At 56.5% G+C, this 18,438-nt stretch overlaps 8 protein-coding genes across 8 annotated transcripts; 4 read left to right on the top strand and 4 right to left on the bottom strand.

Annotated features, from left to right (window-relative positions):
• Positions 1–754: 754 nt before the first annotated feature.
• Positions 755–2,242, bottom strand: BCV69DRAFT_280521 (hypothetical protein). The gene is made up of 3 exons (XM_025491641.1): positions 1,968–2,242; positions 1,598–1,807; positions 755–1,500 (listed from the first exon to the last, which is right to left on the bottom strand). The coding sequence occupies exons 1-3, from the start codon at positions 2,148–2,150 to the stop codon at positions 1,006–1,008; spliced, it is 888 nt and encodes a 295-aa protein (XP_025350074.1). The 5' UTR covers positions 2,151–2,242; the 3' UTR covers positions 755–1,005.
• Positions 2,243–3,952: 1,710 nt separating this feature from the next.
• On the top strand, positions 3,953–4,657 carry BCV69DRAFT_296881 (hypothetical protein; the record flags this gene model as incomplete). The annotated part of the gene is made up of 3 exons (XM_025494056.1): positions 3,953–4,168; positions 4,268–4,463; positions 4,554–4,657. The coding sequence occupies 3 exons, from the start codon at positions 3,953–3,955 to the stop codon at positions 4,655–4,657; spliced, it is 516 nt and encodes a 171-aa protein (XP_025350073.1).
• An 884-nt stretch (positions 4,658–5,541) lies between these two features.
• BCV69DRAFT_280519 (hypothetical protein) lies at positions 5,542–6,510 on the bottom strand. The gene is made up of 2 exons (XM_025491640.1): positions 6,390–6,510; positions 5,542–6,154 (listed from the first exon to the last, which is right to left on the bottom strand). The coding sequence occupies exons 1-2, from the start codon at positions 6,390–6,392 to the stop codon at positions 5,888–5,890; spliced, it is 270 nt and encodes an 89-aa protein (XP_025350072.1). The 5' UTR covers positions 6,393–6,510; the 3' UTR covers positions 5,542–5,887.
• An 880-nt stretch (positions 6,511–7,390) lies between these two features.
• BCV69DRAFT_280517 (DUF757-domain-containing protein) lies at positions 7,391–8,908 on the top strand. The gene is made up of 4 exons (XM_025491639.1): positions 7,391–7,860; positions 8,032–8,106; positions 8,238–8,298; positions 8,390–8,908. Exons 1-4 carry the CDS (start codon positions 7,566–7,568, stop codon positions 8,454–8,456), a joined length of 498 nt encoding a protein of 165 aa, XP_025350071.1. The 5' UTR covers positions 7,391–7,565; the 3' UTR covers positions 8,457–8,908.
• BCV69DRAFT_289265 (AICARFT/IMPCHase bienzyme) lies at positions 8,474–10,582 on the bottom strand. Its single transcript, XM_025493666.1, has 2 exons — positions 10,387–10,582; positions 8,474–10,303 (listed from the first exon to the last, which is right to left on the bottom strand). Exons 1-2 carry the CDS (start codon positions 10,530–10,532, stop codon positions 8,647–8,649), a joined length of 1,803 nt encoding a protein of 600 aa, XP_025350070.1. The 5' UTR covers positions 10,533–10,582; the 3' UTR covers positions 8,474–8,646.
• A 215-nt stretch (positions 10,583–10,797) lies between these two features.
• BCV69DRAFT_244944 (NADH:ubiquinone oxidoreductase complex I intermediate-associated protein 30) lies at positions 10,798–11,987 on the top strand (the record flags this gene model as incomplete). The annotated part of the gene is made up of 3 exons (XM_025490133.1): positions 10,798–11,157; positions 11,229–11,714; positions 11,790–11,987. 3 exons carry the CDS (start codon positions 10,798–10,800, stop codon positions 11,985–11,987), a joined length of 1,044 nt encoding a protein of 347 aa, XP_025350069.1.
• On the bottom strand, positions 11,872–15,225 carry BCV69DRAFT_280514 (hypothetical protein). Its single transcript, XM_025491638.1, has 4 exons — positions 14,814–15,225; positions 13,919–14,737; positions 12,652–13,833; positions 11,872–12,558 (listed from the first exon to the last, which is right to left on the bottom strand). The coding sequence occupies exons 1-4, from the start codon at positions 15,111–15,113 to the stop codon at positions 12,130–12,132; spliced, it is 2,730 nt and encodes a 909-aa protein (XP_025350068.1). The 5' UTR covers positions 15,114–15,225; the 3' UTR covers positions 11,872–12,129.
• BCV69DRAFT_280513 (Lumazine-binding protein) lies at positions 15,226–16,444 on the top strand. The gene is made up of 3 exons (XM_025491637.1): positions 15,226–15,631; positions 15,714–16,067; positions 16,151–16,444. Exons 1-3 carry the CDS (start codon positions 15,314–15,316, stop codon positions 16,343–16,345), a joined length of 867 nt encoding a protein of 288 aa, XP_025350067.1. The 5' UTR covers positions 15,226–15,313; the 3' UTR covers positions 16,346–16,444.
• Positions 16,445–18,438: the final 1,994 nt, after the last annotated feature.

Below are 18,438 nucleotides of genomic sequence, written 5' to 3'. Positions count from 1 at the left end.
GGGGGAGGGGGGAAAGGGGGAGGGGGCGGGGGAGAGGAGAGAGGAGAGGGTGTGTTGACTGACTGACAGGCTGGCTAACTGGCTGGCAGGCAGGCAGATCGAATCGTCTATCCCTCGCTCTCACCCTCATCTTTTCCTTTTCCTTCCCCCGTTCCCCGTTCCTTTACCTTTACCTGTGCCTCTCGCTCTCTTCTAGCATCGCTTCATGTTTTCATTTTCAAATCCAAATCTCAAACGGATCCGCATCCGGATCCGGAGCAGTAGCAGTAGGAGTAGTCCCGAGCAGTAGCAGTAGCAGTAGCAGTAGTTCAGCCCAGTCGCAGTAGCAGTAGTGTATGCCATTAGATTCACATTACAGCTCAGTACACAGCACAGCACAGGGTTGGTGCTCTGCGACTTGTATGGGGCGGCTGCGGGACTTCAGAGAGAGAGAGAGAGAGAAAGAGAGAGAGAGAGAGAGAGAGAGTAGGTAGATCGGTAGCAGGCGTGGCATTGAGGGACGGAGCGATCGTTGAAGTAAGTGAGATAAGTGGACTGGCGTGTCACCAATCCTGCTTTTGCAATTCTCGGAGAGGGAGAGGTCGATACCTCTCCTCCTCCTCCTCTTGCCTCTGCCTCTTTGCCTCTTTCCCTTCTGCCAAGACAAGACCGGACCAGACTAGTCTGCCAGCTCCTTGCCCCTTTCTTCTCTCTTCTCTTCTCCACTTCTCTCTCTCTCTTCCCTGTATACCGCCTCGCGAGCGGCAAGCGGCCCAAGTCTACTCCGTTTAGGCAGACGGCAAGGTAGCCGTGGCCTTCCATCCTGGCCTGATCCCCGCAACGGCGGCAATGGTTCCAAAGAGGCCTACCCAGGCTTCAGAGTTGAAGATGCCAGAGGGACAGGACCTGTGAGAAGGAGGAAACGAGAGAAAAAGAGAAGCGGAAGGAGAGGGAACTTGGTGAGAGATTGCCTTCTCGCGGGTATGGCAGACATGCTGGTAGTAAAGCAGCATACTCCGTCAGTACTTACCAGTGGATTGTGAGAGGCAGGTAGCCCAGATTGACCCAGAGCTGCGAGATGATGGCCTGTTTCCTCTCATCCAGATCATCCCACAACCTGCGCGTCACGGCCTGCTCATCATTCACGTCCTCCTCCTCCTCCCCAGCCGCGCCAGTCTTTTCACTCAGATTCGTCTTCCCCTTGCCACTGCCCCTGGCCTGCAGCTCTCCAGGCGCAGGAGTCGGGTGGCCACGACTCCTCTCTAAAGCCCTCGCCCTGAGTCTGAGCAGCCTATTGTCCTCTACCAGATGGAGGAGCTGGAGTCCCACGTACACGGCCCAGAGTCTGCAGGACCAGAGCCACAGTCGATTTTGATTGGGCGTGGAGACGGGTAGGATGGAGTGACCGGAGAGGTAGGCGACTGCTTCCATTGGGCAGTAGAGGAGCATAGACCAGCCTTGGATGCGCTCAATCATGTGCAGTGGACGAGTAGGAGGGTGATGCCGCTCAATGTCGATCATCTAGGAGAGTGGAAGATAAGGATACGAGAGGAAGAGTCAGCTTCTAAAGTGGTCTCATCCTGCATAGAAGCTGAGCCTAGCTTTCCCTCTCACTCACCCATTTAATCATTGGCAGTACACCCCAGATCCTGAACAAGACTCTCGCATCTCCTATGAGTGAAGAGAGCTTCTCCAACCTCCTCGCATTGGCCGAGCCTCCCTTGTAGGCGTGATAACCCTTGTTGCCCGCCAGACGCAGACGTATGGCATGTTGCAAAGTCAGTATGGGAATGATCAGCTTGGAGCCATATTGCGTCAGCATCAGAGCCTGTGAGAGCGGTAGGACGTGCGTAAAGGAGGCCAATTTGTGAGCAAGACTTGTCCTCGATCGTATCTTCCACTATCCCTCTTTTCTTCCCGCCTAGCTGACTGCCAATTTCCTGCAATGGAGCCCTTTCCTCCCTAATCTGCTCTCTTTGTCTGCTAACCTTGTCGGTTCCACTCCATGAGCTCAGAAAGCGGATCAGCCTATCCAGTGTCTCGTTGGGAGCAACATTGGAGAAGCAACCCAGCGTCCTGTCGGCCAAAGTAGGCGGTGGAACGGGCCGGGATCGTCTGCGAGCAGCCGCGGCTGTTGACGAAGACGATGAGGAAGAAGCGGAAGCGGACATCCTCAGTATCTAGCGTGAGGACAGAGAGGACCGAGTAGACGCTGTGAGGGGATGGCGAGGAAGGGAACAGGGAGGGGCAACCTAGGTTGTTGGATTGAAAGTGAGATTGGCTCCCTCTTCCCACGGGGCTCCCTCTGCCGGCCGTGGCCCTCCGCCTGTCTCGCTCCACGCGCGTCCTTCTTTTGTGGGGAAGCTCTCGCCCCGTTTGAAAGTCGCGGCACAAGCCGCCCATCCACCGGCTGCCGGACCGGGCCGCTGGAAGATCCTTCGCCAAGGGAGCCATCCATCTTTCACTGCTAGCCAACGACGGGAGTGAGTAGTGTAGACAGTGGACGAGACGTTGACCATAGGTGTTTAGTGGCGACGCCCAGGTCTAGGAGGAGGGGCACACCTGCTTCCCCAAAAGCAGCAAGCTTAGACCAAGGATCAGAGACCACTGGATTGTCGAAGCAGACGCGGTTCAGATTATTCCGTAGCGATTCCTTTCCACTCTGACTCAAAGCCCATGTGCCCTTGCGTTTCTGTACATGCCAAACGGGTCGGTTCGACAGATGAGAGGGTGGGAGCGAGCATGGGTCACTGCACCCCCCCCCCCCCCCCCCCCCCACGCACGCACGCCCCCCCCCCCCCCCCCCCCCCCCTGCGTGCCTGCCCGCCATTGGGCCCAGGCCCCCCCCCCCCCCCCCCCCCCCCCCTCCCCCTCCTTATTTTCGGCACAACTTTGCCGAAGAGGTCACGGCTTTTTCTCTCCTCATCGATTGTGTATCACCTTCCGCATCGCGGCTGGATAGATCGTCAGAGCAGCTTCTAGGCTGCGTTGGAGAATAGGCGCGGCTTTGCATGAGACTACGGGCGCGGTACCGGCGGCAGAGGTTCCGAGCCGAGGGCGGGGCGAGTGTGTCACCCGCGCGTCACGCTTTAGTTTAGTGCCGGCGGTAGAGATTCGACAGGAGGCAGACTCTCCAATCGCAGGTAGCTCGGCATAGGGAGTTCTGGATCGAAGCGACGGCGAGCAAGCGAGCGAGCGACGTTGAGCAACTGTTGGGCTGTACTGCCCCCGTTTGGACCTTCCCAAGGCGGCTGGTAGCCCGGCAGGAAGCTTCGCGAGGCGTGGTGGTGGTGCTCAAGTAGAATCTAGTAGGACGCGGCGCGGCAGGGCGTGGAGGCAGTCGAGGGGCGGAGCTTGGCGGTTCGGGGAACAAGGCCGAGAGGGGAAAAGTGTTACTTCTGTGACCAACACTGCGAGATGCGTCATTGCATTGACCCTCGTCACATCCGCCTGCACCTCACAACGGTCACGCTCCACCTTCACAGGGAGAGAGTGCTTCAGCTCAGCCCATCTGGCAGCTCGGCCCGGAGAGAATTGCATCTTCTATATAACCGCCGGTAGCCTACCTTTCTTCCGCCCTTTCTCACCCTCATCTACTACCGCTTACAACCGATTACAGACCAGAACCAGACTACCCACCACCTCACCACTCGCTGTCATCAATTGATCAAAGGGCTGTGCCTTACGATCTCCAACCGCTCTTAAAAGAAAAGCTCGCCATCATCGCTGTTCCGTAGATCCCACCAGCTCTACCATTCATCACCCAGTCAGTACCTTTGAGCCGTTCGCTAGCCTTCCATTGAGCCTTAGCTTCGCACCCATTCGTCGAGAGAGTCTTCCTGGCTGTTGCCATTGTCATCACTAGCAGCGTACATCACCTCGTCCTTCCACCTTCCTCTCCCATCACACCCTCATCAGCAGCTTTCCAGCAGATCTTTCCCCAAACTTCTCACCCACTTTCAACAAATCAAAAATGGTTCGCTTCCTCAACTCTTTCCTCGCCGTCGGAATCCTCGCTGTAGCCGGACTGGTCCAAGCTGCCCCTTTTGCCGACTCTGACATGAGCCAAGTCTCTGCAGATGTACTTGAGCGTAACGTCGAGATGGCTGTAGGCAGGGATGGCTTGGACGTCATGGAGGACAGCTTCGATCTCCTTGCGAGGGAAGTCATCAACTGCAAGATTACCTACGTGAGTTGCGATGATCATCAGTTCTGATAACAAAAGACATGGGATTCACCTGCTGACTTCGCTTCGCCTCATCTTCTTCCCTTTCTTCCACCCCCTCAGCCTACCAAGAAGACCAAGTGGACCGCCGGAGAAGACGTCAAGGTGACCTGGGACCCCTCTTGTGTCAAGAAGGCCAAGTACAGCAAGTACACTGGACAAGTTCTGCTGGGTTACAAGGTGGCTGGCAAGTCGAGCTACCACTTGCGCTCCAACCACCCTCTGGCAGACGACTTCTTGCTCAAGAATGGAAGTGTTGGTAAGTAAAACTGCGTGAAATGAGCTGGAGACCACACTACCAGATGTGAGACTGACTGACACCGTCCGCCCTCTTCTTCTTTTTATTCAGACTTCACCCTCCCTGCGAACCTCACAACTCGCTCCGAGTACTTTGTCGTACTGATGGGCGACAGTGGCAACAGGTCTCCCATGTTCACCATCAACTCCGCCTGATCAGGTATCTACCTATCTATCTACGAGAACCCACGCTCGACTCTTCGTCTCCAAAGGAGCGACCCGAATACCCACGAGAAGCCCATACCCCATATACGGGAGTTGGGACTGGACAATTTCTGCGACACCACAGCAAGAGGAGACACCTATAGGCCTCTCTCTCTCCCTCTCTCTAGCGCCCTCTGTACTCTTCTCGTCCCGACTCTTGTTGCGCCTGTCTCTATGTACCTAGCTAGCTACCTGATCCTGCCTACGCGCCCCCCTCCAAGCCTGCGAATGAAGCGAGCGAGCAAACGAACAAACGAACTTGGCCTTGTCTGCCCATTCAATATATCCATCTTCTTGCTTGAGCTTTATCACCTGGTCTGTGTCTGTGTCTGTGTCTGCTCCTGTGTGTGTGAGTTTGAGTATGAGTGTGGATATGGATGTGGGGCGGGGGATGCTGTACAGGTCTTTCCATCATCGATGTAGCATGAGCAAACAGAATTACGAAAATGCTGAGCAGAGTCACGAGCCCGATGAATCAACCAGTCCTCCTACTACTACTTGTTTAGGTACTGGAGAGTAATGTGAAAGTCCCTCCTTGATCTCGACGGAGGAGAGGAAGCGAGTAGGGAAGGACGCAAAGGACGCCGAGAACGGTGCTCAAACAGACTGAGGGAGCTCACTTCTGTCATTTGGATCCTGATCGGGCAAGTCAGAGTGGGTCAGAGCGGACGACACCACGTTCCGAAAGGCGGTAGGTGCAATCCCTCGGCGCGACCACTCGGAGCGACCCTCATTGGCTCGCCTCCTAGCACAGTCTCTGCGACAGAATCTCACTTCTGCAGGCGGACGAGCAGACAGTCGACTGTGAAGAGCGTGGGGCAAAGATGGATTGAGGATCTTGAAGAGAGAACAGAAGGGGAAAGTCATGAGCAGCAGAGAACTTCACCGACGCAGCCTTTCCCTACACTACCCCTGTAGAGCTCGACGTTTGTCTCCATCCCTCCACTTGATTCCGCCTTGCCATTTCCACACTAAAATGGCAGGTGGTAGGAAGGATTTCTCTCACGTCGCCGTCCTTGCCATCCTCGCCATCCTCCTCTCCTTTCCTTCCCTCCTTTGTTGAGCCAGAGCCTATTTATACGTTGCGTTCATTGAGACTGTGAGATGGAAGTTGGAAGGTGCTAGAAGCTGGCGAATTGGCGGTGAAAAGGAATCCTCCTTGTCGTCGTCGTGCTCCTATTTCTAACCACGCCTAGAGGCGTTCTCCCTCTCTGCCTGCCTCAGCCTCTCCTCGAGAGTCTTGCTCTTGTTAATCTGACTAGCAGTGAGGCGATTCCTCTCATCCTCTCGGTCAGCCAATCGGTCCGAGTAACGAATACCATCTGCTACCGATCCGTGGTAGGAGGAAGTGGTTCGCTGCAGGTCATTGGCACCGCCCTTGCCGCCGGAACGGTTGGTGTCGGTTCGCTTCATCGTCTTGCTGCTCTCGTTCTTGGAAGTGCAGGCACCCTGGAGGCCGAAATGGAGACGACGTCAAGGGAAGCGGTGACCAGTACAAGTGAGGCCAGGTGGTAATGAGTAGATGTTGCAGCAGTGTAGAAGAGAGGCGCGGAGGAGGGGCAAGGAAAGAGGGGAAAAAGAGGCGGTACCATGGTCAGTAGATGGTTCTGGGGACTGCACAGGCTCGGTGGAGGTGGTGCTGCCAGATAAGGCATGTGTCGCTGGAGAAGGAAGCAATACTCACCATGATTGCTCGAGTGTGTAAGTGGCGAGATGGGAGAGTGTAGTCTTGGTGTGGTATGTGCAGAGAGCTATGCGAATGCTGAGCTCTGAATTGAAGTGGGGTTAAAGTATGGTGCAGGATGGTAGCAAAGGTGGGAAAAGTGGGCAGGGGGGGGGGGTGACTAAAGGCTCCAGAAGCAGAGGGCGGGCAGGCGGGCAGCCGCCGGGGGGGACGGGCAAGGCCAAGGTAGCCTAGGCAGGCGCAGGCGCAGGTGCAGCCAGGCCAGGCCAGGAGGCGGAGCGGAGCGGAGCACTGTCTCCTTTGCTTCTCCCGGCCCGCCCGCGCATGGAGACTCAGCCAACTGCCCCCACACTCGCAGCCAGGCAGAAGACGACACACGCAGGCACCAGACGTGGCCAGGAAGCGCTAAGGGGGGTCCAAGCCAAGGAAGGATCATCCGTAAAGGGCTGTGCCCAAGGCGCAGCGACAAGGCGTTCGGCAGATCTCTCTTTCGGTCTACCATTGTGGAGAGGGGTGAGATGATCAGGGGCAGGTCTATCCTTCCAAGAAGTCTCGGCGCACGGAAACAGCGAAGCATCACATTCGTGGCCGTGCTCAAGGGGGTGACGCTCGTCCGACCTTGGCACCGGTCCAGGGGATGGACCGGGGAATTCAATTACTGAGCCATGAGGGTGAGGCACTGCGCCCAAGGTCCTCCCCAAAATTGTCGTCTCTGTACTCGGAGCATGGCACTGAAGCTTTGCCATCAGTCGTCTGCGTCGTCATTTGCTTTGCGATGTGTTCGGTATGCCCACGAAGAGCAACGAAGGGCGCAGATGCGTGAGGAGCCTGGCCGAGGCATCTCGAGCCGAAGAATCGGATCGGCGCTCGCTTTGCCTCCACGCGCTGCCTGGCTCGGTGCCCTGCGTTGCTTTTTGGCCGCCCAGTGCTTCAGGCAGCTTTGACCTCAATACCTCTCCATCGCATTGCATTGACCTGACCTGCAGCTCGACTTAAAGAGGAGAACCTCCTTGCGCCGTCACCCCTAATCCACCCCTGCTACATCTCGCTACACACGCACGATCCTTGCTCTTCTTGTACCCCTCGACGCAGCATTGAAAGCATCACAAGCGTTTCTCTTCCTCGATCAATCCTAGTGCACCCCCTTAACGCTCCCTCAAGTGAAAGCCAGCCAAGATGTCCACCGGAACTTTTGATCCCAACAAGGCTCAGAACCTCCCCGAAATCGAAAAGCAAATGGCCGTCAAGTGCGTAGAGCACGCTCAAGCCACCTGGAACCTCTATGAAAAAGTCAAGCCCTCCACTCTGAAACTCTCCCGTCTAGATGATGAGATTTATGAGGATTTCCAGGCTACTTTCCCTGAATTGGCGGGGGACGAGGCAAAGGTGAAAAAGGTGGATGAGGAGGGGATGAAGAGTGCAAAGGGCAAGGAGGCCTGGAGGCAATTTATCAACAAGTACGAGAACAAGAGTGAGTAGCTGTCGAATGCGAGAGAGAAAGAAGGGCCTTTCTCGAGGTTGTATGCTATGCGAACACCGACCCTGCTGGACCGGGAAATATGCTGGGCAGCACACATTAATGCTTACTCTCCATACTGACCTATGCTGCGCTCTACGACCCCACTCCACCCATCCCATCCAGTCGCCGACTACAACTTCGGAACGCTGATCCGCACAGACGCCGCAGACGAGTACACGCAGCACAACACAACCTTTGGTGAGCATCAGGAGCATCGGCCCTGGCCTTATTGTCGGATCGACCAAACAAATGCTTGCAGCGGCCGCCCTTGCTTTGCTACGCTCGTGACTAATGCATTCCTGCTCCTTTCTCTTCATTACGACCTATAGTGACCCGGCTGCAATTCTACGTCTACGAGATTGCTAGGAACAGGAGAGGGCTGAACGACTGGTGAGTCTCTCGATGGCTCTGCATGTGGCCTACTCTCCGAAGACGCGCGAAGCTGACTCTACTACCTTTCCATCGCATCTGCTTTCAACAGGATCTACGAAAAGGCTCAAAAGGAGGCAAAGGAGGAGGCAGCCAAGAAGAAGGCTGGTAAGAAGTAAGCATGAGGGAACTTTGAGGCTGATTCTCGGCATCACCAATGCAGAAGCGATAATCTATATCTAATCCCACATCACATCACATGACCTCGCACGACTGTGATGTCCTTGATGTTTGGGGCCAAAAGAAACACAGAACTTGCTAACCACACTCTACTGAATCTTCATCCCTTGCCTCCTCATCCCTCTCCGCCTAGTGGTGGAACAGCCTCAGCTCCGTCCTGGCGACCCTGATCTCATGCTCATCAGCCGCCTTGATGCAAGCCTCATCCATGACCGATCCTCCAGGTGCAGCAATGTACCTCACTCCAGACCGGGCGCATCGGTGAACATTGTCGTCAAAGGGGAAGAAGGCGTCTGAGCCACACACCACCTCCTTGAGTTGTAGAGCCCACTGTGCCTTTTCTTCGCCCGTGAGAGGAGCAGGGATCTCGTCGAAGAGAGACTCCCATTGAGAGCGCTCCGTCGTACCGCTCATGGAGGGAGCATCGATGATTCCCTCTACGAAGACGTCAATGGCATTTGACTTCTCAGGGCGCTTGGTACCCTTCTTGAAAGGAAGACCAAGCACACGTGGGTGCTGCCTCATCCACCAATTGTCGGCTTTGCTTCCTGCCAGACGAGTGCAGTGGATGCGCGATTGCTGACCAGCGCCGAGGCCGATGACCTGGCCGTGCAGGGCGTAGCAGACCGAATTGGACTGAGTGTACTTGAGGGCCAGAGTGGCCACGGTCAGATCCAGCAGAGCCGAGTCGGGAATGTCCTTCTTGGCAGAGACGACATTGGTGAAGAGACCCTTGTGGATCTTGACGTCGTTCCTCCTCTGCTGCATTGAGATTCCGTACACCTGACGGGTTTCCAGCAGGTCAGGCTCGTAGTTGGCATCGATTTGCAGAACACAGTACTTTCCGCCCTTCTTCTTGGAGAGGACTTCCAGAGCTGCTGGCTCGTAGCCGGGGGCAATGACACCGTCTGAGACCTCACGCGAGATGATTCGGGCGGTCTGCTCGTCCACAATGGTGGAGAGACCGATGATGTCTCCAAAGGATGACATCCTGTCAGCACCACGAGCACGAGCATAGGCGGTTGCGAGGGGAGTGAGCGAGCCCAGGTCATCGACGAAGCAAGCACGAGCTTCTTCCTTGGTCAAAGGAGTAGCCACAGCGGCTCCGGCGGGCGAGACGTGCTTGAACGAGGCAGCAGCAGGCAGGCCAGTGGCCTCATGCAGCTCCTTTACCAGCGCCCAGGCATTGAGCGAGTCCAGCAAGTTGATGTAGCCTGGCGATCCGGAAAGAGCCTTGACGGGCATCTCACCGTGGGTGACGAAAGCCTGAGCCGGCTTCTGGTGGGGGTTGGCTCCGTATCGCAGGGGTAGCTGCTGGGTGACGGCGGCAGCAGGCGAAGCGTACTGCTTGCGGAAGTAGTCGGAGATGGCATTGTCGTAGTTGGCAGTGTGGGCGAAGGCCTTGAGGGCGAGGACGTTCCTTTGAGTCTCAGCGGCGGATCCGCCGGCAGACCAAGACTCGAGGAAGGTGGAGTAGTCCTTGGGGTCGGAAAGGACCCAGACTCGCTCGTGGTTCTTGGCGGCTGCTCGCAGCAGGGTGACACCTCCGATGTCTACCTCCTCGACGGCCTGAGCCAGCGTAGGGGTGGGATCTCTGGCGATGGTCTCCTCAAAGGGGTAGAGGTTGCACACGACGATGTCAATGGGGCTGTAGCCTTGCTTTTGGAGATCCTGCACGTCCGAGTCCTTTGAAGTCTGAGCCAGGATGCCTCCATGCACGGCGGGGTGGAGGGTCTTGACGCGACCACCGAGCATCTCGGGGGCCTTGGTGATATCAGATACATCTCTACGAGTAGCACGGGACGGGAAGATCTTGTGTCAGAACGTAGCCTTGGGTAGTATCCATTACATCCCCCTTCGTCGACTCACCCAATGTCGATTCCAGCTTCACGGACCATCTTGGCTGTTCCTCCCGAGCCAAGAAGCTTGACGCCCTTGGCATGGAGGGCCTTTGCCAGCTCCAGGAGGCCGGTCTTGTTGTAGACGGAGAGAATCGCAGTGGGTTGAGAAGCCATGTTGGGGTGCAGTGTGGGGATGAGGTGTCTATCAGTAGGACGACGCGGGCAGCAGCAGTCTTGGTCTCTCTCACAAAAACGAGGAAGAAGTCGACGCACGCGCAAAGGGCAATCTGCATTTGAACTCCGACTACTCCACTGCAGCGAATGAATGTCGGATCGGGTGAAATATCCTAAGCACCTCCATCAGCTTCAGCCACTCGCACACACCCTACCGGTCACTCGTATCCCTCTGCCTGCCACTCTGCTACGCCAGAGAGACAGCATGTCTTACGCTCGCTCCTTCCTCGCTGCCTTTGGGCGATCAGTGGATGTCATCAAGCACAGCACGGCCTCCGCATTGCGGATGGAAGTCACCCCCAATTCCTCCTCGCAGGGAGCTCTACACATCTGGTCCATCTCCAAGCCAGAAGACATCTCGCATTATGCAACGGGATGCGATCGCGATATCGGCGGGCTGTCAAGCATGAGGCTGGATGTGGCGCAGGGTTCCGGTGGGAAAGGTCCGGACGACATCGACGGGAAGAGGGCTGATGGGCATGGTAGATTTTGGGGAACACTCAGTAGCCAGGTACCCAGGGCGGCAAGGGTGGAGAAGAGCGGATATGCTGGAATGAGGAACAAGGTGAGTATAGGACATTGCGAAGACATCTGTCGGATCTGGCTTACAGTCCGCCCTCGATGTCCTCCCCGCAGAATCGACCGACACTGTTCGGAGCACAGACATGGGACGCCTCCCTCCATAACTACCTCGCCCTCCGCGTTCGCAACTCCCTCGCTCTCCCCTCCTCCTCCGGTTCCCCCCTCTCCTCTGCCCTCTCCACACCCTCCATGCTCGGCTCCAGCGCCAACATTGCCTCTCTCACTCCGGCACAAAGAGCCAAGACTGCCCTCGGCTTTGGACTCAAGGAGCCTCCTGGCCCCAAGTACTTTGTCAACATCCAAACCGATGGACCTGTCACTTCCGACTTGTTCCAGCATCGCATCTGGTTTGATCCGGGAGCAAAAGATGATTGGCAGACGGTGGTGATTCCGTTGGAGAGCTTTTTGCTGCTCAACACTGGCACTCTCTCCACTAGTCAGCTGTCGATGATGAAGCAGGCCATTAGGACTGTCGGCATCTCCTGCGTGCTCGACACGCCCCGCCTGCCAGGTAGCGCGAGCGAGGTTCCGGAGCCAGAGGTGACGCCTACCACTGGGAATGCTTCTCCCACCGAGGGCGCACCATCCGCGCTCCGAAGATCTCAATCAGCAGAGGATGAGCTGGCGGCACAAGCTCAGTCTAGCCCTATCGATGAGAGCGACGATTGGGCTAGCGATGGAGAATTGAGAGAGACCAAGTCTGATGCGGCTGCCAGGGGTAGCAAGAGGGGTCAGAGCTTCAGGTTCGATTTGGGAATCCAGGCCATTCACGCTGTAGGCAGCGTCGAGGAGGCTCAGGAGCTGTGGTCATGACGAGACCAAATGTGCCATTCTTTAAGGGGCAGAGAGAACAAACAGGGGGACACGCACCGTCTAGCGGTATAAAGGCTTTGCGTTGTATTAATAAACATCTAGCACGAGGGCAATCATATCATTGCATACACCAAACATCACATCACATCGCAGAAGCTGAAGTACCCGCAAGGTTGCGCAAGCGCGAAAGGACATCTGCCTGCAGGGGCGCATTCGGCGGCAAGGCGCTCAGAATTAGACCGGCCAACCGAGCCCCACCCTGCTCGGCCGCGCTGCGTAGTAGCTCCCAGCCTATCTTTGACAGGAGAATATCCAGCAGCTCCTCGTAAGAACGTCTATTCTGCTCACCTGCCACGAGTGCGTCCCACCTGAGCAGATTGAAGAGGAGACCTGCTGAGGGTGGTTGAGTGCCTGCTTGAGGTGGGGAGAGGAGGCGAGTGGCAAAGGAGAGACGGGCGGGGATGGAAAGAGGGTGGAAGCCTGGTGGTGCGATGGTAGGTGCACTGGACAGTGATTGGTCCAGTCGCATGATGTGAGCCTCAAAGACTTTGAGAAAGGCTGAGACGAGAGACTGTAGGAAGTAAAAGGTAGAAGAGAGGGTGTAGAGTAATAGGTCAGTCAAGCTCGAGCTGCGGGATCTTTATCTACTCTTTCTTCAACGTACCTGCAATCGCACACCTTTGCGATCTAGAAAGTCTGACACCTGACGTACGAGCAAGACTGCACGCTGCGTCTCTGCAGAGCTCCAAGGATCATAAGCTCCCTTCTCTGCTACGGCCAAAAGCTTGGAGACAAAGACCGTATTGACGAGGGTGTTTACGGCTTCATCATCACCTCCCAGAGTTGGGTCGCTCCCAGTCTCCAGCGCTTCTTCCACGTAGTGCTGTACGGCTGTGAGAGACTCAGCCGCTTCCAAGTCCCTTGGACCAACGCTCGTGTTGCTTGGGGTCCAGCGAAGGGCGTCCCAGAGGGCTAGCTCTTTGCGAGCCCAGAACTCCCACACACTTGCGATCGCCAGTCCGCCCCAGGCACCGTGGTAGTCGTCAGAGTATTGACTTCTCCAGGCTGCGAAGCGCGCGTGAATAGAAGAAGGGTGGAGCTTCGCCTGCACACCTGCTGAAGAGATGGTCGCATTCGGCCGCTGGAATTCGGCAGCCTCGACATTTCCCATCAGGCTCGCTTCTCGTCTTGTAAGTGGAGCCAATGCTCGATCGAAAGCGGCCTGGTCTGGTGCAGAGAGAGAGGATTCTCGCAGGATAGCTTGGTTCGCAGGTACTGAACCCGTCTCTCTTCGACGAGTACGCAGCTCGCTGGTCGCCACACCATCTGCAGCTGGATTCCATTCTTCTGCTCGCTCCTCCACTCGTTCCCCTTCGTCGTCCAAGAGCATGGAAGACTCTAGGTCCCGATCTGAAGGGTTTGATCGAGGTGGCAACAGACAAAGTGAAGGTACGCCAAAGAAGAGCGACAATTCATCTTCCATTTCCTTGGCTCTGCTCCGCTGCACGATCGTAGCCCTTTCGGAGAGTAGAGCAATGAAGTCCTCCTCGAGCGCTTCAAGAGTAGGAAACGTCTCCTCTAGCAGTCCAGAAAGCGACTCGACGAAGGTAGCCAGCTCCCGAATCCATGCCTCCTTCTCACCCCAAGTCTCGACTTCGGCCTTGTTTGCGACCTCGTCTTGATCGAGCTGAGCGAGACTGCGTTGAGCGTCCTCCATGACGGCTGTGTGGGCTTTGTTGGATTGTTCGAGGTCCTCTAGGCGCATAGAGAGCCTATCGCGGGTAGTTGACATGCCCGGCAACGGGATGATGGGCGGTAATGGCGCTGGTCGGTACGGCGACACCTCCTGAGCGTATTGAGTAAAGAGAGATGCAGGAGATTAGCAGACTATCCACAGCATCACCACCGCCGCGGTCTGTCCTCTTACTCACCCTGTGTTCTCTCCGCCTCCTCTCCCCAGGCATCTCCATCTTCCTCATCTGCGCTCTCTCAAAGTCATCATCACTGTCCTCTTCATCTTCGCTGTCTTTTGCATCGATGACCATATCGGCTTGCTCCTTCTTTCTTCTCGCCTCTTCTCTCCTTCTGCTCTTGGTGTCCACAGCGATTCGATCTGTTGCGCCAGTGAAGTCGGCGTACTCTTCCTCACCAGATCCTACCTCATCTTCCTCTCGCTGAAGATTGGACTCAGGGTGTGGCCCCAGGTCTTCTCTATCACGACCGTACCTTTCCACTTGTGAGAGCGATCTTTTGCTCTTTGTCAGGGCTGTCTCATTGATCGAGACAAAGTCGTCTGGGCCGATCTCGTTTCCTGCAGCAGCTTTTCGCCTTCTCTCTTTGGCAGCTTCTATCACGCTCTGACTCGGTACCAAGCCTTCGCCTTCGTCCAGATGACCCGCCCCGAAGCGAAGTCTCGAGTCGCCGTGGCTCATTGGATCGGGCATAGTCTGAAATGCATAACGAGACGGGCCAGCTGCTGCTTCGCCTTTTCCCTCCACAGCGTCCCTGTCCTCGCCTGATGTCTCGAAGACCATGATAGGATTTCCATCCTCATCTACAGCGGCTTGCATCTCCTCGATGACCCTCGTCGATGGTGTAGAAGCCTTGAGAGCCGCAAGTGCCTCAGTAGAGTAAGCGCTGCGAGACGAGGAAGGTTGCGGATCATGGAGGGATGCCTGGTCTAGACTGACTGGAGGGGCGGGACCTAAGCGCGAGGAGCTAGCTTTGGCGGATGAGCGAATCTGAAACGCCTAAGAGGAGGAAAGAGAGCAAAGATCGTCAGATACCATTGGCAGTAACCGAGACGTGTCCTCGTATCGTACTCACATCTGCGTCCTCCTCCGCGTCCTCGCCGCCGTCGAAGCGGAAGCCTTGGCTTTTGCGTTTCTCTGACTTGCCCGAGGTTGCGAAGGCGTCACCTCTGCTCTTCCTCACTGTATTGATCCTCCTGACTACTCCGGCATCCTCGGCCTCCTCCTCCTGCTCTTCCTGGGCTGGCGCATGGCCGTTGCCAGAGCGGAGGGGCGTAGAAGCTGCAGAAGAGGCGCTGAGTCCCACTCCGGCCGACCCTCTGGGTCTCGACCGCTTTACGAAGGTCGGCTTGACGGGAGCATCGCCTTCACTCATTGGAAGCCAGGGCGCCTATGGCTGGTTTACAATGATGGATGGTACGCAGTGGCTCTGAACCAAGACGGAAGGAAGAAGCGAGACGGAAAGCGCGAGACTGAGCGGAGCATTTCTCGACGGAGGATTGTGGAGCTGAGGTGAGGGTCCACTTCTTCCTCCTGAGCCTCTTGACCATCACCACCCTCCCTTGATCGTACAAGATGTTCACAGGTCTGGTAGAAGCACTCTGCCCCATCGTAGCTGTAGACCCGCTCGACTCGACCAAGTCGGGCGGTGGCGGCTACTCTATCACAATTGGCTCCGCCTCTGAGATCCTCTCGGACTGCAGCATCGGCGATTCTATCGCCGTCAATGGAACCTGCCTGACCGTCACGGAATTCACAAAAGACCAATTCAAGATTGGGGCAGCCCCTGAGACATTGAAGAAGACCAATCTGGGGAAGCTCAAGGTGGGAGATGCAGTCAACTGCGAGAGGGCGATGAAGGGCGAGAAGCGCTTTGGAGGGCACTTCGTCCAGGTGAGTCAGGTGGCGGTAGGCAAGACTTCGCTCCTATTCGAGCTGGCTGACCGACATCTCGCTCAATGTTTCGGCTTCATAGGGACATGTCGATACCACTGCGCTGCTGCGATCGGTCGTGCCCAACGGCAATGCCCTCACCCTGACTCTCCGCCTCACGAAATCCAACGACCTGCCCCTGCCGTCCACACTGTCCCCCTATCTCATTCCGAAAGGTTACGTCACCTTGGACGGAGCTTCTCTGACTCTAATTGACGTCTCGCCGCCTTCAGGTGGCAGGTTAGACGGAAGCACTGGAGAGCTGCGGGAAGATGCAGCTGGGGTCAGTGACAAGAAGGAGGTCGTTGAATTCAGCGTGATGCTCATCAAGCATACGCAGGACGTCATCGGCCTGAGCAAGAAGAAGGCTGGAGAGCTAGTCAATGTTGAACTCGATGTGAGTCCATGCTAAGGAGCGAGGCAGAATATTGTTTTTGACAGAGACATCGAGCTGATGCTTTTCTCTACTCCTTGGATCAGATGGTCGGCAAGTACGTTCACCGCTCGATACAGATCTCTGCCTCTTCAGCAGTTTCGTCTGGAGGAGTCAAAAAGTCGACTAGTAATGAGGTAGAAGTCGATGACAGTGGCCGCGTGGTCGGCGCTGACGATGAGGATGCGCTCATCAGGTTGATTCGGAGGGAGGTGAGGAGAGCACTTGATGAGGGCAAGTAAAGCAACGTGGCTCATTCCATAGTCTGATAGCTTTAATTGAGCAGTGGTATAAGCACCATCCCATTCATGATCTTCCTCAATTCACTCTTGATACCATGACACCTTGAGGCGTGTACATTCTTGGGCTGACCTGACGTTGACTGCGAGTTGCTCCTGCCGTGGCGGAACTGTCGGGCCGCCGGTGGAGGAATTGAACTGCAGCGCCCCGGCATCGTGAATGCCCCAACAGGCTTGCGGCTGGCGCTCCTCTCTGCCTCGCAAGCACCTCGCCCCCGACTGACTGCAAGCTAGAGTGGGTATCCCCTTCTTTGGCATTGATTTCCTCTCTAGGGACGCCCGTCAGTGGGAGATACGCAGCATCTTGACTGTTGTCAGCCACTTGCTGCCTGCCCGCCTGCCCGCTCTTCGCACGTTCCAGGTGGACTTCCTCCGTCCCAGAATTGCTTCCGCCCACATCCAGTCCACCCAACTACATCCCACCTCATCTCAACCCCCCCTGCTACCCATGGCCTGAACCATCTAACAACAACATCCTCGGCAGAATCATATTGGGCTACAGGGCGCAGCACATCAAGCCCGCTAAGTATCGCCCAAGATGAATTCACTTAGCCTCCTCGACTCTTTCCTCTCGAGGTCTCTCTCTACCAGTCGGACACCATCTCCGCCTGACTCTCCCTCCTCTGCCACTGCTCCTTCCTCATCCTCTGGAGATCGGAGAAGACGGAGACCGCAATCCACTACGCCTGCTTCCGGTACTCCCGTCAATGAGGAAGACCTCGCCACTCGTTCGGGAGGCGAGGGCGCTGTCCGCACTGGCTCACCGGTGCCTCATCTGCCGAGAAGGAGCTCAGATTATGCGTTGCAGACCAGCAGGGCAAGAGCTAAGCGATCCGATCGGCTAGCACTGGGCTTGCAGATGACTGCTTCTGAAGAGCTCAAGCCTGACGATGATGGTGATAGAGAAGGCAGGACAACACGGCGGAGCAGAAAGGGCAAAGCAAAGGCCAGAACCTCGTCAGAAGAGGATGCCGGTCTAGGGAACGGGGATCGCATCCAACCTTCTGCCGCAACCCAACCGCGCCAATCCCTACGCCGATCAGACTCCACTCCTGCAACGCCAGATCGGCGCTCTTCTGGCTCAGGACAACCACCTCGATGGAGCTCCAGTCTTTGGGGCATCGGCTCCTGGCTGGAAGCACCCCTCTCTGCTAGCGCTTCATCCTCCAGCTTCGACCCTGCCGTCAGAAGAAGGACAAGCTTCACTTCAACGCAGGACAGCGAACGGAGGTCATTGCCAGCTGTTGAAACTGATTCCGCAGATGTCAGCAGGGCTAAGCACTCCCGGCGTCGGAAACGCAGCAAGGCAGACTCGGACGGTGATTCAGACGGCAGCTCAGGAGAGTCCACCAGCAGCTCTTCAGGCTCGTCAGGATCCTCTGACCAAGACGATGATCGGTCATACCGACGGCTATCGAGACTTGAGCTCTCGGGCCGACTGCTCTTTGCCAATCGCATCTTTACTCCGTTCGGTCATCCTTCCTTCACTGCCTCGGTCCCTAATCTGCCTTCGGAAGTCGGCGTGGGGGTAGTAGGCACCTCTGGGCTCGGCGGAATGGAAGATGTCGATACAGTCGACTTCGAGGGCGGCGAGAGCGAGTCTGAAGAAGACGTCCTGGCAGCAGCCGCTACAGCGGCTGCAGCCGTCATGGTCGACACGTCACCCCTTGCTGCTGCCGATTGCAATGTTAGAGCTACCGCTTCCCACGAAGAGCAAGAGGTGTCTCAGATTGATCAACTTTCCGAAGACTCACACGCAGTCACCACGCCGACTCAGGAGCGTCCGACGGCCGAAGACAAGTCAGGTGAAGCTGAAGACTACTTCGGCTCGGCAGCGGGAGCAGGAGGGCATTACGAGGGTGGCATGAGTCTACAAGATTATGACGCCGGGTCTAGAAGGGGAGGTGACAGCGGGCCGATGATGGAAGATGAGCCTGACCCGGCGGAAAGCGAACGTGAGGCAGAGCTACGAGAAGCTCGAGAAGCCAGTGCCGCCCTGCAATCATCCATCCAAGAGGATGAAAGGGCCGCTCGGC

This window comes from Pseudomicrostroma glucosiphilum (genome assembly GCF_003144135.1).
Source record: "Pseudomicrostroma glucosiphilum strain MCA 4718 unplaced genomic scaffold BCV69scaffold_2, whole genome shotgun sequence".
In the NCBI taxonomy this organism is placed as follows: Eukaryota; Fungi; Basidiomycota; class Exobasidiomycetes; order Microstromatales; family Microstromataceae; genus Microstroma; species Microstroma glucosiphilum.
The sequence above is the reverse complement of the archived record's forward strand: the minus strand, read 5'-3'. Positions and strand labels throughout refer to the sequence as shown.